General features: G+C 38.8%; 1 protein-coding gene across 11 annotated transcripts in view; it reads right to left on the bottom strand.

The window, feature by feature from the left end:
- PHF21A (PHD finger protein 21A) overlaps positions 1 to 17,071 on the bottom strand; it is a 191,667-nt gene that overhangs the window by 13,239 nt on the left and 161,357 nt on the right. For all 11 annotated transcript variants that reach the window (XM_055313066.1, XM_055313027.1, XM_055313005.1 and 8 more), the window contains 3 exons: positions 4,845 to 4,943; positions 1,230 to 1,281; positions 395 to 474 (listed from right to left, as the gene is read on the bottom strand). In XM_055313066.1, the coding sequence (XP_055169041.1) occupies positions 395 to 474; positions 1,230 to 1,281; positions 4,845 to 4,943 (231 nt within the window). The remainder of the gene's footprint in view (positions 1 to 394; positions 475 to 1,229; positions 1,282 to 4,844; positions 4,944 to 17,071) is intronic.

Raw genomic sequence — 17,071 nt, 5'->3', positions numbered from 1 at the left:
CACAGCATGCCTGTCAACATGCCAACGAGTGAGTGCCAGTCACCTCAAGGTCTCTGCTAATGGAATTTATTATATATACTTGGCTCTGAGGGAATATGATATTCCAGAGAGGTCTGCCTCTGCTTCAGATGACAGCTCTGTTGAAGCCAAGAGGACTTAAATTTTTAAGGTAGGTTTGTATTTGCTCAAACTTAGGGAAAAACTAAGGGGAAAGCAATGAATAATAAAAATGAAACAGTATGATTAGCCAGACCAAAAAAAAAACCATCATTTCGCAAAGCTGGCCAAATATAATTAAGGTACTGTTCTTCCATAGGTTTTCAAATGGAAAGAGATGAAAATCATAAATAAACCTAGAATAGTGAGGGAAGGGCCAAGTTCTGACCAGGAATACCTCTGGCTCGAAGACTGCTCCACTGTATACTGGATTTGCTGTTGTTCTTCTTTTGCGCTCTTGCCTCTTGCTTTGGATTTCTTGGGAAAGTAAAAGGTTTGAATTAGAAGGAAGGAACAGAGAACCACAAAAATGGAACTTCATTGTTTATCTTTTGCTTTTCCCATGACAAGGTGGAAATGGGGGCACATCTCTTTTTTCCCTTGCAGCCTCAGCAGAGGCAAGCACACCGCTGGGAGCAAATATGACGGCCCATCTATTCTCACCTCTCAGAAAGCAAGATGATGCTTTTTTCACAGGGTAGCTCTCTGTGACCAAGAGCTAACAATACGTATAAAAGAGCTGTCCCCCTCTCTTTTCAGGTTACTAGAATATAGGTGTGGATGAACTTTATCCACAGACCTAGACTGAGTAACCATAGTTCACGATTCTGGAGTTAAATAACTAGGACAGGTATAGCTTTTTAACTGTTCTTAAGATTCTGATAACCCAGAGTGATTGAGAAATACAGACACAGACTTGTCAGAGGGGTATTTGATACTTTGTGCTGTCAGGGGAAAAATAAAAAGAGTTCCTCTAAAGTGAATGGAAATCAGTTTAGTCCAGGCAACTGGGGAGTCTCCCCTGGACAGCAGTGTGGATGACAACAGGAAGGGGAGGAGATGAATGTTAAACAGAGGAAAGGCAAGTTTGAGTCCAAAGGAAAGAAAGTCCATACTAGCTGGTGTTCTATGGGCATTCCAGTGTTCTACAGTCTAGCAATAAGTTCAAAACCATTTTCAAGAACAAAACTCTGGGCCAGAAGCAAGGTAGCACCATGAATATCTTCTCTTACCTTCTAGATGGTCATGTGTTACCAATCCTAGAGACACCATGAAGGCAAGTTTCTGTGCCAGAGAAACAAGAATGTACTTCAGTTTGTGTTCTCACAAAGCCAACGGGATGATCTAGTTAGACTAGCCAACGGGATGATCCTAGTTAGACTCCCTGGCAAAGCAAATCCAACAGGCTGGTCGCTTGAAGGTCAGCTTCAGCTGACCAAAGAAGAGACATCTTCCAGAGCCACTCTGGAGGCTTTCTGGACTTACAGTGATTAAAAGAGAAGGATTGGGGCCTGTATCTTCTACTTTCTCAATGAAAGAAATTAGCATCTTTGAGTGGCCTAGGTTTTTTTTTTTTCCCCCAGAAAAATCCTCTTACAGGAAAAAGAATTTCACACTCAAAAAACATGCAGAGGCTTGCAAAGAGCCTCCCATACAACAAGCTTCAAATTCTAAGCTTTTCATTTGTCATAACGGGTCATGATTTCTTACATTTTTACTACCAATGACTGGACAATGCTAACTCAGAACTAAGTGAGTTTTAAGAATAACAGCAGGACCCTGGGATCATGACCTGAGCTGAAAATAGATGCCTCAACCATCTGAGCCACCCAGGCACCCCTTTTTAGAGGCAAGAACATGGAAGCAGAGAATGCATAAAATGTTTCAGAATACACTTAGTGGTCCTGAAATGCTATGATATATCTTTTAATATAAGTCTCACCTGAGTACCTGCAGTGTGCCAGACTATGTCTGGCACTGTGGTAGGGACTAGAAATAAAGTATCTTAATTTCAGTAATTTCAGTAAGACATTGGACAGTCTCATGGTACCATGGACAAAATGTAGAAATGTGAATGGCATTCAAGAATAATTTGACAAATTTGTAATAGATTAAATAATGATACCAAAAAAAAGAATAACAGCAGATAGTTCTGTTTAATTCTATGATTTTTAAATCAAACATGGACCTAAAAATTATGGAGCAATCTCTCTTTGGAGACCACTCTCAGGGCTCCATCATAAGTTAAACTGATTAGAATACTGAACCCCAAAGTTGGAACATTAGATGCTTAAAGTTGGAGACAGCAACAAACTGATTCCTGTTTTGCTCTGTGATTGCATGTGGTCTGGAAAGTATGTTCTCATTTGCATGTGGTTGCTAAATATGCCAAATAATGGATCATCAATTTCTCTGATAATAAGGAACATCATCAATTATTAGCAGATGTATTCTTGCAGAATTGTTTATATCACCGTCTGGTCTTTAAAAATCCTGACAGAAAAAAAAAAATCTTGACAGCTTACCCTCAACATTCAATACTAATATATATATATTTTACTATGATATATTTTTTTAAAGATTTATTTATTTCTCATGAGAGACACAGAGAGAGAGGGAGGCAGAGACACAGGCAGAGGGAGAAGCAGGCTCCATGCAGGAAGCCCGATGTGGGGCTTGATCCCAGGACTCGGGATCATGCCCTGAGCCAAAGGCAGATGCTCAACTGCTGAGCCACCCAGGTGTTCCCAATACTATGATATTTTGGCCTGAAGTGATAGGGTCAAACTATTCAAGATACTGAATGTTTTGGGAAGAAACAGTCCCTGAACAAGCCACTTGAGAACACAGAAGTGTCCTTTTCAGGTATCCTCAAAGTTCTGAATAAATGTTTTTATTTTATTCTTATTTCAAAAACTTAGGTAGGAGCCCATCCTCCTGACAGCCAGGGTACTTTAGTAAGAAAAGGCACTCTTACTCTTTAGACTCGCTGCCATACTGCACATTGAAATGGCATATATTTTGTGACTGCCAATTAATTATATTCCTACTTTCACTATTCTCCACAACTTTTTTTTTAAAAGATTTTATTTATTTATTCATGATAGACAGAGAGAGAGAGAGAGAGAGAGAGAGAGAGAGAGAGAGAGGCGCAGAGACACAGGCAGAGGGAGAAACAGGCTCCATGCCAGGAGCCTGACGTGGGACTCGATCCCGGGACTCCAGGATCATGCCCTGGGCCAAAGGCAGGCGCTAAACCGCTGAGCCACCCAGGGATCCCCTATTCTCCACAACTTAATCAAGATTAGAAGGCTGTCTACTAAATCTTTTCTGTTTATAAAGCAGTGTGTGGACTGACATTCAGATGCACCTTCTTTTAATCAAGTGACAGTACTCTTCTTGGCCAGTTACATCCAACACATCTTTGCCAGTCTAGACTGAGCTCACAAAACAATTATTAAATGAAAAAAAAAAATCTCCTCTTCTCTGGAATAGACTTTTAGTGATAAGGAGAATAAAGAGTTGTCAAGGACTTTTGCCTCGTCTATTCATCACATATGTACCAAAAACTAATTTATTTTCTTTATGGCAGTGATTCTTCCCAATTAGAAGGTGAAATATACACCACCATACATAGCAGTACTTGCTTGCCCACACTGGGCCACCAATATAAGATATCCTTTGGTTTCCTCTGGTAATTTTGTGGATGACTTCATTAGTTCCTCAGCGATCTGCAATACTGGTACCTCTTTCTGGTTCAAGTTTTGGTCCCTTCTTTGAAGATAAATCAAAATGAATCCATTTCATATCAGAAAGAATTATAATTTGTATTTGTTTTGGAAAAACATGGGCTAGGGATACCTGGGTGGCTCAGTGGTTGAGCATCTGACTTTGGCTCAGGGAGTGATCCCAGAGTCCCGGGATCGAGTCCCACATCGGGCTCCCTACATGGACTACATGAAGCCTGCTTCTCCCTCTGCCTACTCTGCCTCTCTCTCTGTGTCTCTCACGAATAAATAAAAAAAAAAAAAAAAAGAAAAGAAAAACATGAGCTGGTTTAACTTAACAAGTCACTGCTTTAAAAAAAAATGACATGAAGTTTTGATGGCTTCATGCCACTATTTGACATGGTTTCATTAAAAAGAATGCACTGAACGCAGAAAGAAACAAATTGCTGGTCTAATAAAATCCAACTTTCAGATCTTCATCATCATATTACCTACCTGTCCACATTTTTCTTTTAGAGCTGCTTATGCGAAAGCCAAACTAAAAAATTCTCGTCTAAGGGGACACATAAATTCACATTCTGTATTTGTACCAGTCCTGTTTGCTTCAGAAGTTTGTAATTCTATCCTAAGTTGTAGTATAGATGTTACTATTTTCATCCCTACTTTTATGCTTCAATGAATAACTTTTGGGCTAATGATTCATTGGGAATCTGGTGCAATGCAATGGTAGTAACAAAAATGCACATATAATAACAATAACCCATAACATAAATAGCCCTTAGCTGAGTCAACAGGATGGACCTCTTAGAAATGTTGGCTGAAACAAACAAAACATAATTATCATGTGGAATGTAATGGGATATCTGGGAAAATGATCATTAATCTTACATTTCAAATTTGTAACATTTCATGAAATGCCTATATGCCAGCTCATGAATACTCCAGGTCACACTCTTAATCTGCCTTAGGCCAAACTGACTTAGCAATATATTATTGAATAGTGAGGAAGCACAAGAAAAGGAAAATCAAGAAATTCAGAGTTAAGTATCCCCCCTCCCCCCCTATAAGAATAAGTCACATCTCATAGGCTGAGCCATTCCTTTGGAGGTCTAAGCCTACCTGAGGGTTCTCCTCCCGTTTTGGTTTGGGTGCAGCAGGTGGAGTGATGGTACGGCTCTCTGTTTGTTTCTCATCTGTTTCTGTGTGGGATTTAATTGTCTAGGGAAGGAAAATTAAACGAAAATTCAGAATTCACTTTTTATTAAAAAAAAAATGAAAACACAGTTTAACTGTAGCCAACAAGGAAGAAAAAAAACATACTCAAACTGGAAACATTAATAAAGGAGGTAATATGGATTACAATTTGGAAGGGGAAAGATAAAATATAAGGCCCCAGTTGAAATAACTGTAAAACTAGAGTAGATGTGAATTTATAACTACAAGTCGAAATTATACAAAAAGAAAAGTCCACAGTTTAATTCCTATGTATAAAAATGACTATAGGTTGCTCTGATTTCACTGTATTTTAGGATATAGGGTCAGTTTTCCAGAAGCAAACTCACTCTTGTTACATTTGGGTTAAACTCCAGTTCACAGCATGCTTAAGATCTGAATAATGTAAACAAAAAATTGGACATACACTTTCTTCTATTTCTAATTCCATTCATAACCTAAGAGAAGATGCAGAACTACCCTCACCTGGGATATTTAACATCTGCCTGTATCATTCATTAGAGGAGAGATGCATTTGTCCAGGAAAGGTCATCTTGCAAGAGGCTGACACTCTGATTATCCCCAACCTTGTCTTCCAGATGCATCCATTCAAACAAAAGAACACCCATAGTATTATCATCTCTAAGCACAAATGGCAGCTAGCAAATTGAGCTTGCATTACTATTCTTATTATGACCCAATGGGTAATTCATTCTATGAAGCCCTCTGTAAATACTGAAATGATATTAGAACAGTGGATATAAAATTGTGAACATGAACCTAATTTACTTTTTCAAATTAAAAAAAATGTGGATGCTAATTGTCTTTCTGTATGGCAGCAAGCAATTAAATAAAGGAGAATGAAACTGTCTGATTATTGATGAAGGAAGCTTCGGTTCTATAAGCAGGACATCAAAAGTTCTCAAAAATTATCATGTTGTGAAATATGCTACCAGATCTGAAAAACAAATACAATCATAAAGATCTTTCACTTTCTTTCCTAGCCACTTCCATATTTTCCTCCTGCCTTATGTCAGCATCTGCCTTATCAGTACTATGGCAGCCACTGTTCTGGGACACAAATGCTGCCTGGTAATCTATTTTTCACCAATGCCTTGTCCTATTTCCTCCTCTATACGATAAGCTACTTGAGAGTACACATTGTTCTACACACATTTGCAGTCCTCTGTGCCTACTGTAATGCCTTCTAGAACAAGCATTCACTTCACCTCTCACATACATATGGTTTTTTAACCAAAAAGGGACACATTTCTCCATAAAACAAACCACCAAACACACCTACAAGGGGACACAATGGGAAAGTAGTTTCTACTGTCATCTTTAAGGCCCTGGATGTCCAGAAAGCTTATTTTCACGGCTTTCTGAGTGAGGAAGGGCAGGAGTCTGAGAGAGGGAGGGATAAGCGGTCAACTGGAAGGGTTGCTGCTCCACTCCTAGGCTATATGAAGTTCCTTGAGGTCTCTTGGTTCCATCTCTAAGGCTGAGTGACACAAGTATGACGTCTCTGGGAAAAGGCAAACCAACTCCTCTCTACTAAGAAATTACTCGGTTCAAATTTCTCTCTCTCAAGAAGAGTACAATTGTCTCAGAGTTGAAAAAGAGCACCAAAAGCAGCCGCCCCCCCCCCCCCAAATAAAACAATTAAAACACTGGAGAGAGGTCTTTCTCTCATGGAGCTGTTGCTCTGGGGAAACCAGGCCATTGTGTGATCAGTACTATGCAGAGGTCCATGTGGTGAGGAACTGAATCTCCTGTGCCAGCAGCCAGTGTGAAGTGAGGTCTTCCAACAACTATGTGACTTGAGTTTGGAAGTGAGTTAATCAGTCCCAGTTGAGCCTTGAGATGACTACAGCCCTGGCCAACTTGTTTGAATGCAAACTTGTGGGGGACCTTGAGCCAGAAGCACCCAGCAAGCTGATTCTTGACCCTAGCAAGCTATATAGGATAGTAATATTTGTTGTTTTAAGCTGCTTAAACCAAAAACATTAGGGTTGAGGAGTGAGAAATGGCAGAACAGGGAGCTCTAAGAATTAGTCCTTCCACTGAAGCAATCATTAAGCTGGCAAAAACAGAATCAATTTTTCAGAATTCTGGAATCTAATAAAAACCTTACAGCAACCAGGGGGATACTTACTGAAGAAAGAGGCTGCTAAATTTCACTAAGAAAGCATTTTCCTTACCTACCTACAAACCTCTATTCCATAGCTTGGGCAGAGGCTTTGGGGATGGCAACTTGTGTTCCTAGTGTGGCTTGTTGGTGCCAAGGGAAGCAACATGGACCTTGTTCTCAACAACTTGTGGTTGTATATTTTGACCCATTTTGGTCAGAGGCTGACTTTTGTTTTGCCCACCTTAGAAAGTGGCTTTTGGGGTGGCCTCTGATAAAAGTATCTGAAGACATATGTTAGCCATAGTCATCTAGTACATAGGATGGTAGATGGAGTATACAGGAGATAGATCCAAACCCCAGAAAGGAGGAGGTTGAGGAAGAAGATTCTTTGAAGGGATGTCACATATACCAGGGAATTGAGAGCGTACAGCACATTCCCAGGGCTAGATGTACGCCCAGGAAAGATGTGAGAGAACTCTAGGCTTATACTTCTGGCTGCTCTTTGAGATCTGTCCAAGAAACAGGTGAAGGCTAAGGCAGAGTTATAGATGGCCTGGCTTACCATTAAGAAGTATCCCTGCTCAGAGCCAATCTACAAGATTGGGAAAGGTGTTTTTTCCTTTTCTTTCTTTTTTTTTGTAATTTAGTTATTATTATTTGGTCTTTTTGGCTCCAGTTGTTTAAGGAAATCTGTTGGTTACTAGCTGATCTGAGACAACAGAACAGAGATTTCAGAGACTATACATGACAAGAAATACACTTTTTGCAAAAACAGTTTGGAAAAGGCACTAAAGAGACCTCAACAATCAATAACAGCAAACTCTGGGGTGGGAGGATAATTTAATTTCCAGAGTTATCACATTGTAATTTCAAAATGAACAGTTTAACAAAAAATTGGAAGGCATGCAAAGAAACTGGAAAGTATGGCCCATTTGTAGGAAAAAAGAAATCAAGAGAAACTGGCCTTCATGAAACCCAGACGTTGGACTCTCTAGAGAAAGACTAAATGTCTTAAATATGCTCAAAAAGCTAATGGACACCATGGACAAAGAACTGAAGGAACCCAGGAGAACAATTTCTCACCAGAAAGACACTATCAATACAGAGACAGAAAGTAGTGAAAGGAACTAAATAGAAACTCTGGAGCTGAAACATATAAAAGCTTAAATGAAAAATTCACTAGATGGGTTCAGACAAAAGAATTAGTGAACTTCAAGACATGACAATGGAAATTATCCAGTTTGAGGAACAGAAAGGAAAAACATGAAGAAAAATGAACAGAGCCTATGGGACCTGTGGGACGTTATCAACATATGTGTTATGGGCTCCCAGGGGGAGAGAAGAGACAGAGAAAGCAGCATAAATAATACTTGAAGGAATAACAGCTCAAAATGTCCCAATTTGATGAAAGATAAGAATCTACACATCCAAGAAACTCAGTGACATCCATACAGAATAACCTAAAAGAGATTTGCAGTCTGGGGAACGATGGTAGAGTAGAAGGACCCTGAGCTCTCTCTGTCCCTACACTAGATACCAACCACATCCAAGTCAATAAACTGGAGAACAATCTGAAGACTGGAAGAACAAAGTCCACAACTAAATAAACAGAAGCAGCTGGATCTGAAAGGTTAGGAGGTTCAGAAGGGTGGAAGTAGGCTGCCTGCAGGAGGGAGGGAGATGGCATGTGGAGATGGCAGGGAAATGGGCCCTCGCATCAGGGAGCTCACATGTGGGAAGACTGATCCCCACAATGTTTGGCTTCAAAAGCGGGACTGAATTCCCTAAGTTTTTTAAACCAGTGGCACTTGGGGCCTGGAACTTTAGAAGTTGGCTGGCTTAGCACTGAGAAAGCCAGAAGGGTGAGTGAAAGCTAAGTCAACACCCTTAAAGAGACAGAAGCCTGAGCCAAGAGGCAAAATAAAAATGGCAATTTGCACAATACAGGGGACAAACGGGAGACAGATCTGTTCATACTGATTGTGGAAGATGTTAGCGGACTTCTCCAAAAACAAAGGAGTTGGCAGGTGTGCCTTTTCTACCTCTCCACCCCCCCCCACAAAGCTGCAGGAGGCAGTGCTACACAGATGCTACCTAATCAGCTAGCAAGGCACAATACCCCAAAAGTTCTCCAGGTGACTGGCCCACTGCAAGCCTGCTAGCCTTGGCCCTAGGCTAGAGACAGATTTTGTTAGTGTATATGCCCCACCCAGCCACTGTGTGCAGCATGCTCCACGGTCATGCACCAGGCCCACCCACACCCAGCCTCACTCCACTGGCCACCCCAGCATGCAGGCCCTGCAGCACTTTGGGAGATTCATCACAGAACTAGTGGCCCAGTGAAAATTGCACTACCACCACCATCACCCTCACAAGTTCCCCAGTGGGCACAACCCCTCAGAACTAGCCTGCCTGGATCCCACTGACACCTTAGGGAGCAAGCACAGCCTAGAGAGACAAGGGCAGATGACTGCACTGAAAAGAAAAGTGACTTCAGACTCAACAGCAGGGCATAAGCAACACATAGGATACTCTTCTGAAGTGCCAGGTTCTGGGAAACAGGGGATATTGCACTGCAGGGCATTCTAGAACCTCTTCTTCATAAAGTCATGACTTTCAAGAACAGAAGGCAGAGCTGACTTTCTTAACACACAGGAACGGACAAAATGAGGAGACAGGCATTTACCCATCCCAAATGAAGGAATAAGACAAGGCCACAGCCAGAGATCTAAGCAAAACAGATGTAAGTAATATGCCTGAGAGAGAATTTAAAGCCACGATCACAAGGATGGAGAAAAGAATGGAAGATATGAATGAGACCCTTAACATAGACATAAGGAACAACATAGCAGAGACAAACGGTTCACTAAATGAAATGAGAAACAGGTTTGATGTAATGAATAGCGGGATGGAAGAAGCAGGGGAACAAATCAGTGACCTATGACATAGAGTAATGGAAAGTAATCAAGCTCAACAAAAGAGAGAAAAAAGAATTATGCAAAATGAGAATACACCTAGGAAACTAAGTGACTCCATCAAATATAATACATTTGTATTATAGGGTCCCAGAAAAAGAGAGAAAGGGAGACAGAAAACTTATTTGAAGAAAAAATATTTGAAAACATCCCTAATCTGGGGATGGAATGTTCCCAAGAGGCATAGAGAACTCCCATCAAAATAACAAAAGCAGATTCACACTAAGACATATTTAAATTGGCAAGATACAGTGACAATGAAAAAAAATTAAAAGCAGCAAGACAAAAAGGAGTCAGTAACTTACACAGGAAAACCCATAAAGCTAGCTGGAGATTTTCAACAGAAACTTTGCAAGCCAGGGGAGAATGGCATGGTATATTCAAAGTGCTGAATGGGAAAAATCTGCAGCCAAGAATACTCTATCCTGCAAGATTACCATTCAGAATAGAAGGAAGATAAAGAGTTTCCCAGACAAACAAAAACTAAAAGAAAGAGTTCACGATCACTAAACCAGCCCTGCAAGAAGTATTAAAGGGGACTCTTTGAGTGGAGAGATAAAAAGTGACAGTACAGAGGTAAGAAATGCAAAAACAGGAACAGTATTTCTGTAAAAGAAGTCAGTCAAGGAACTCATAAAAAAGGATATAAAATATAATAACATATAACTAAAACATGGGGAGAAGAGAAAAAAATAGGTTCAAATTTAAATGCCTGTCAACCTAATATATAGACTGCTATATGCAGAAGATGTCATATGCAAACCTAATGGTAACCATGTATCAAAAACCACTAATAAATATGCTAAGAATAAAGAGAAAGAAATCCAAATATATCACTAAAAAAAACCAGCAGAACATGAAAGAAAGACAAGAGGGCATCAGAGACAATTCTCAGAAACAACCACTAAACAAGGAATAAATGGACAATCAATGTAATCTTTTAATAATTACTTTATAAATGGACAAAATCCTCCAATCAAAAGACACAGGGTGACAGAGTGGATAAAAAAAAAGGACCCATCTATATGCTGCCTACCAGAGACTCATTTTAGAACTAAAGATACCACCAGATTGAAAATGAGGGGATGAGGAAATATCTATCATGCAAAAGAAATGGATGTCAAAGAAAGCCAGAGTAGCAATACTTACATCAGATGAAAGACTTTAAAGATTCTTTACTTATTTGAATGACAGAGAGAGAGACTGGGTGCATTGAGTGAGGGGAAGGGCAGAAGGAGAGGGAGAGCGAGAATCTTAAGCAGGCTCCATGCTCAGCACAGAACCCAATGTAGGGCTCAATCTCACAACCCTGAGATCATGACCTGACCCAAAACCAAGAATCAGATGTTTAACTGACTGAGCCACCCAGGAGTCAGATAAAAGACTTTAAAACAAAGCTGTAACAAGAGACAAAGAAGGACACTCTATAATAATAAAGGGGACAATCTAACAAGCACAGGACAACTGTAATTTTTTATGTACCCAACATAGGAGCACTCAAATACCACAAGTTTAAAACAAACATAAAGGGGGATCCCTGGGTGGTGCAGCGGTTTGGCGCCTGCCTTTGGCCCGGGGCGCGATCCTGGAGGCCCGGGATCGAATCCCACATCGGGCTCCCAGTGCATGGAGCCTGCTTCTCCCTCTGCCTGTGTCTCTGCCTCTCTCTCTCTCTGTGTGTGTGACTATCATAAATAAAAAAAAATTTAAAACAAACATAAAGGAACTAATTGATAAAATCCATATAATACAATAGCAGTAGGGAACTTTAATACCCCACTTAACATTGATGGACAGATCATCCAAGCAGAAAATCAACAAGGAAACAGTGGATTTGAATAACACACTGGAACAGATGGATTTTAACAGACATATTCAGAACATTTAATCCTAAAACAGAAGAATACACATTTTTTTTCAAGTGCACACAAAACATTCTCCAGAATATATCATATATGAGCCCACAAAACAAGCCTCTACAAATTCAAGACTGTAGTTCTACCATGCATATTTTCTGACTACAACACTATGAAACTAGAAGTCAACCACAATCTGGAAAGACCACAGAATCCTGGGAGGTTAAATAACATGCAACTAAACAAAGAATGAGTCAACCAGGAAATAAAGGAAGAAACAAAAACGTACATAGAAACATATTAAAATGAAAATGTAACACTCCAAAACCTCTGGGATGCAGCAAAAGCAGTTCTAAGAGGGAAGTATATAGCAATATAGGTCTACCTCAAAGAGTAAGAAAAAACTCAAATAAAAAAACCTAAGCTTACACCTAAAGGAGCTAGAAAAAGAACAGTAAACAAAACCTAACACCAGCAGAAGGAAAGAAATAATAAAGATCATAGCAGATATAAATGATATAGAAACTAAAAAAAAAAAAAAAAACGATTAGAATAGATCAATGATACCAGGAGCTGGTTCTTTGAAAAAAAAAAAATCAATAAAATTGATAAACCCTTAGCCAGACTTATCAAGAAAAAAACATAAAGGACCCAAGTAAATGAAATCACAAATGAAATAGGAGAAATAACCACCAAAACCACAGAAATACAAACAATTAAAGATAATATTATGAAAAACTATATGTGAAGTAGATAAATTCCTAGAAACTATATTAACTACCAAAATTGAAACAGGAAGAAACAGAAAGTTTGAACAGACCAATAATCAGCAAAGAAACCGAATCAGTAATGAAAAATCTCCCAATAAACAAAAGTCTAGGACCAGATGACTTCACAGGCGAATTCTATCAAACATCTAAAGAAGATTTAATAAGATTTAATAACTCTTCTTCTCTATTCCAAAAAGTAGAAAAGGAAGGAAAACTTCCAGATTCATTCTATGACATCGACATTATCCTGATACCAAAACTGAATAAAGACATCACTTAAAAAGAGAACTACAGGCCACTATCCATGACGAACATGGATGTAAAAATCCTCCACAATATACTAGCAAACCAATTTCAACAATACATTAAAAAAATCATTCATGGGGTGCCTACGTGGCTCAGCTGGTTGAGCATCTGCCTTTGGCTGAATTTGTAATCCCAGCGTCCCGGGATCAAGACCCTCACTGGACTCTGCTCAGCACAGAGCCTGCTTCTCCCTCTCTCTCTGCCTACTGCTCCACCTACTTGTGTTCCCTATCAAATAAAGAAGTAAAATCTTTAAAAAAATAATTCACCACCATGACCAAGTGGGACTTATTCCTGGGTTGCAAGGGTGGGTCAATATTCACAAATCAATCAACGTGATACATCACATCAATAAAAGAAAGGATAAGAACCATATGATCATTTCAATATATGCAGAAAAAGCTTTTTTTTTTTTTTAGAATATGCTCAGAAAAAGCATTTGACAAAGTACAACAACATCCATTCACGATAAAAACCCTCAACAAAGTAGGCTTAGAGGGAACATACCTCAACATAATAAAGGCCATATATGAAAAACCCACAGCTAACATCACCCTCAATGGGGAAAAAACTGAGAGCTTTTTCAAGATAATCAGGAACAAGATAAGGATGTCTACTCTCACCACTTTTATTCAACATAGTATTGGAAGTCCTAGCCACAACAATCAGACAAGAAAAAGAAATAAGTGTCATTCAAATTGGTAAGGAAAAAGTAAAAATTTCACTATTTGCAAATGACATATCCGATAAAGGGTTAGTATCCAAAATATATAAAGAACTTATAAAACTCAACATCCAAAAAACAAATAATCCAATTGAAAAATGGGCAGAAGATATGAACAGACATTTCACCAAAGAAGACATCTAGATGGCCAACAGACACATGAAAAGATGTTCATCATCACCTACAAATCAAAACTACAATAGGATACACGTCACACCTGTTAGAATGGCTAAAATAAAAAAAACACAAGAAACAACAACAGTTGATGAGGAAGTGGAGAAAAAGGAAACTTCTTGCACTATTGGTGGGAATGCAAACTGGTATGTCCACTCTAGAAAATAGTATAGATGTTTCTCAGAAAGTTAAATACACAGCAGTGAGATTGCTGGATCATAGGGTAGTTCTGTTTTTATCTAAATAACACAAAGACATGAATTCAAAGGGTAACTAACATGCATCCCTATGTTGGATGAATGGATAAAGGAGTGTGGTGTGTGTGTGTGTGTGTGTCTGTATACACAATGGAATATTATTCAGCCATAAAAAGAATCTTGGCATTTTCAATGATATGGATGGAACTAGAGAATATAATGCTACATGAAATAAGTCAGAGAAAGACAACATATGATTTCATTCATATGTGGAATTAAAAAAATAAAACAAATGAACAAAGGAGAAAGAGAGAGAGAGAGAGAGAGAGAGAGAGATGAAGAAATAAACTCTTAATTATAGAGAACAAATTTATGGTTACCAGAGGACAGAGGGTGGCAGATAAGTTAAATAAATGAAGGGGATTAAGGAGTGCACTTGTTATGATGAGTACCAGGTGATGTACGGAACTGTTGAATCATTATATTGTACTCCTAAAACTAACGCTGTATATTAACAAAATTAAAACAAAAATAATAAAATTTTAAAAATAAAATCTGTGTTGCCGTAAAAAAGAAATTAAATTTTTTTTTGTTTGTTTATTTATGATAGTCACACAGAGAGAGAGAGAGAGAGGCAGAGACATAGGCAGAGGGAGAAGCAGGCTCTGAGCACCGGGAGCCCGATGTGGGATTCAATCCTGGGTCTCCAGGATCGTGCCCTGGGCCAAAGGCAAGCGCCAAACCGCTGCACCACCCAGGGATCCCCGTAAAAAAGAAATTAAAAATAAATAAATAAAAGATCCACAGTGAGACACTTTGTAGTCATACCGCTGAAAGCCAAAGGCAAAGAGAAAATCTTGAGAGCAGTAAGACATAAGTGATGCATCACATAGAAGAGGTCCTCAAAATCGTTAGCAGCGAACTTTTCCTCAAAATCAGAGACCAGAGACAGTGGGACTGCATATTTAAAGTGCTAAAAGAAAATCACTATCAACCAAGAATGCTATATCCTGCAAAAAGCTAAGAAAGTTAACTACTAGTAGATCTGACATAAAGGAAATCCTGAAGGGAGTTCTTTAGGCTGAAGTGAAAAGACACTAGACGGTAACTTAAAGCAAAGAAATAAGAATTACAGTAAAGGAAACTATACAGATAAAAATAGAACCCAGTATTATTTATCTCTGATTTGTAACTTCTTTTTTTCCTATGAGATTTAAAAGAGAAATGCATAGAATAATAATTATAAATCTATATTAGTGAGCATTACAATGTATAAAGATGTAATTTGTGACAATAACATAAAGGGGGGGCAGAGCTATATAGGAACAGAGTTTTTGTATACTATTAAAGTTGAGGTGGTATCAACTTAATTGTTAAAAATTTATGAATGTTAACTATAATCCCCATGGTAACCACTAAGAAAATAACAAAAATATACACAGAAAAGGCAATGAGGGCATCAAAAGTGTGCACTAGAAAGAAAAACCAAACATAAGAGAAGGCAGAGTAACTGAAGAACAAAGAAGACATAAGACATAAGCCAGGTAGAAAACAAACAGCAAAATGGTGTCCTTTCTTATCAGCAATCACTTTATTTTATTCTTTTTAAAGATTTTATTTATTTATTCATGAGAAACACACAGAGAGAGGCAGAGACAGAGGCAGAAGGAGAAGCAGGCTCCCTGTGGGAAGTCCTATGTGGGACTCAATCCCGGGACTCTGGGATCACAACCTGAGCCAAAGGCAGACAGACACTCAACACTGAGCCCCCGAGGTGTCACATCAGCAATCACTTTAAATGTAACTGGGTTAAACCTACTAATTAAAAGACAGAGTGGCAGAATGGATAAAAAAACAAAAACCAAATAACCATGATCCGATATACATGCCTTCTCGAATAGACTCATCTTAGAGTCAAATATACAAAAAGGCTGAAAGTCAAAGAATGAAAAAAGATATTCCATTCAAATAGTAACCAAAAGAGTACAGGGATGGCTATGCTACTATAAAACAAAATCTGCTTTAAGTCAAAAATTGTTACAGGAGACAAGGAAAGTCATTATACATTAATAAAAGGGTCAAGTCATGAAGCAGATATGACAATTTTAAATATATATGCACCAAACAACAGTCTCAAATATATGAAGCAAATATTGACAGAACTGAATGAAGAAATAAAAGTTCTATAATAATAATTGGAGACTTTAATACTTTGCTTTTAAAGAATGGAAAGAACATGTATAAAAGATCAGTAAGGAGGGGTACATGGGTGTCTGAGTCGGTTATGCATCTGACTTCCACTCAGGTCATGATCTCAGAGTCCTTGGACAGAGCCCAGCATTGGGCTCTTCACTCAGTGGGGAGTCTGTTTCTCCCTCTTCCTTTGCCCCCTGCCCCCAACTGAGAGCTACTACTTTTTTCAATAAATTAAATAAAATCTTTTAAAAAATAAAGTCAGGGATCCCTGGGTGGCTCAGCGGTTTAGCGCCTGCCTTTGGCCCAGGGTGTGAGATCCTGGAGACCCGGGATCAAGTCCCATATCCGGCTCCTGGCATGGAGCCTGCTTCTCCCTCTGCCTGTGTCTCTGCCTCTCTCTCTGTGTCTTTCATGAATGAATAAATAAATAAAATCTTTAAAAAAGAAAGTCAGAAAGGAAACAGAGGACTTAAAAAACACTATAAATCAACTAGATTTAACAGATGTACAAAGGCCAGTTAATTCAACAATGTAATGTGTAATACAGAGTACACATTCTCTTCAAGTACACATGAAACATTCTCCAGGACAGACAATGTTTTAGGCCACAAACAAATCCTAATCAAATTTAAAAGACAGAAAGTATCTTCTCTGACCACAGCATCAACAAGCTAGAAATCAATGATAAAGGAAAATTATCAAACCTAAAAATATGTGGAAACTAAATAACACACTCCTAAAACAACCAATGGGTCAAAGAAGAAATAGCCAGAGAAACTGGAAAATACTTTGAGAGGAATGAAAA

The sequence above is a fragment of the Nyctereutes procyonoides genome, unplaced genomic scaffold (assembly GCF_905146905.1).
Source record: "Nyctereutes procyonoides isolate TBG_1078 unplaced genomic scaffold, NYPRO_anot_genome, whole genome shotgun sequence".
In the NCBI taxonomy this organism is placed as follows: domain Eukaryota; kingdom Metazoa; phylum Chordata; class Mammalia; order Carnivora; family Canidae; genus Nyctereutes; species Nyctereutes procyonoides.
The sequence above is the reverse complement of the archived record's forward strand: the minus strand, read 5'-3'. Positions and strand labels throughout refer to the sequence as shown.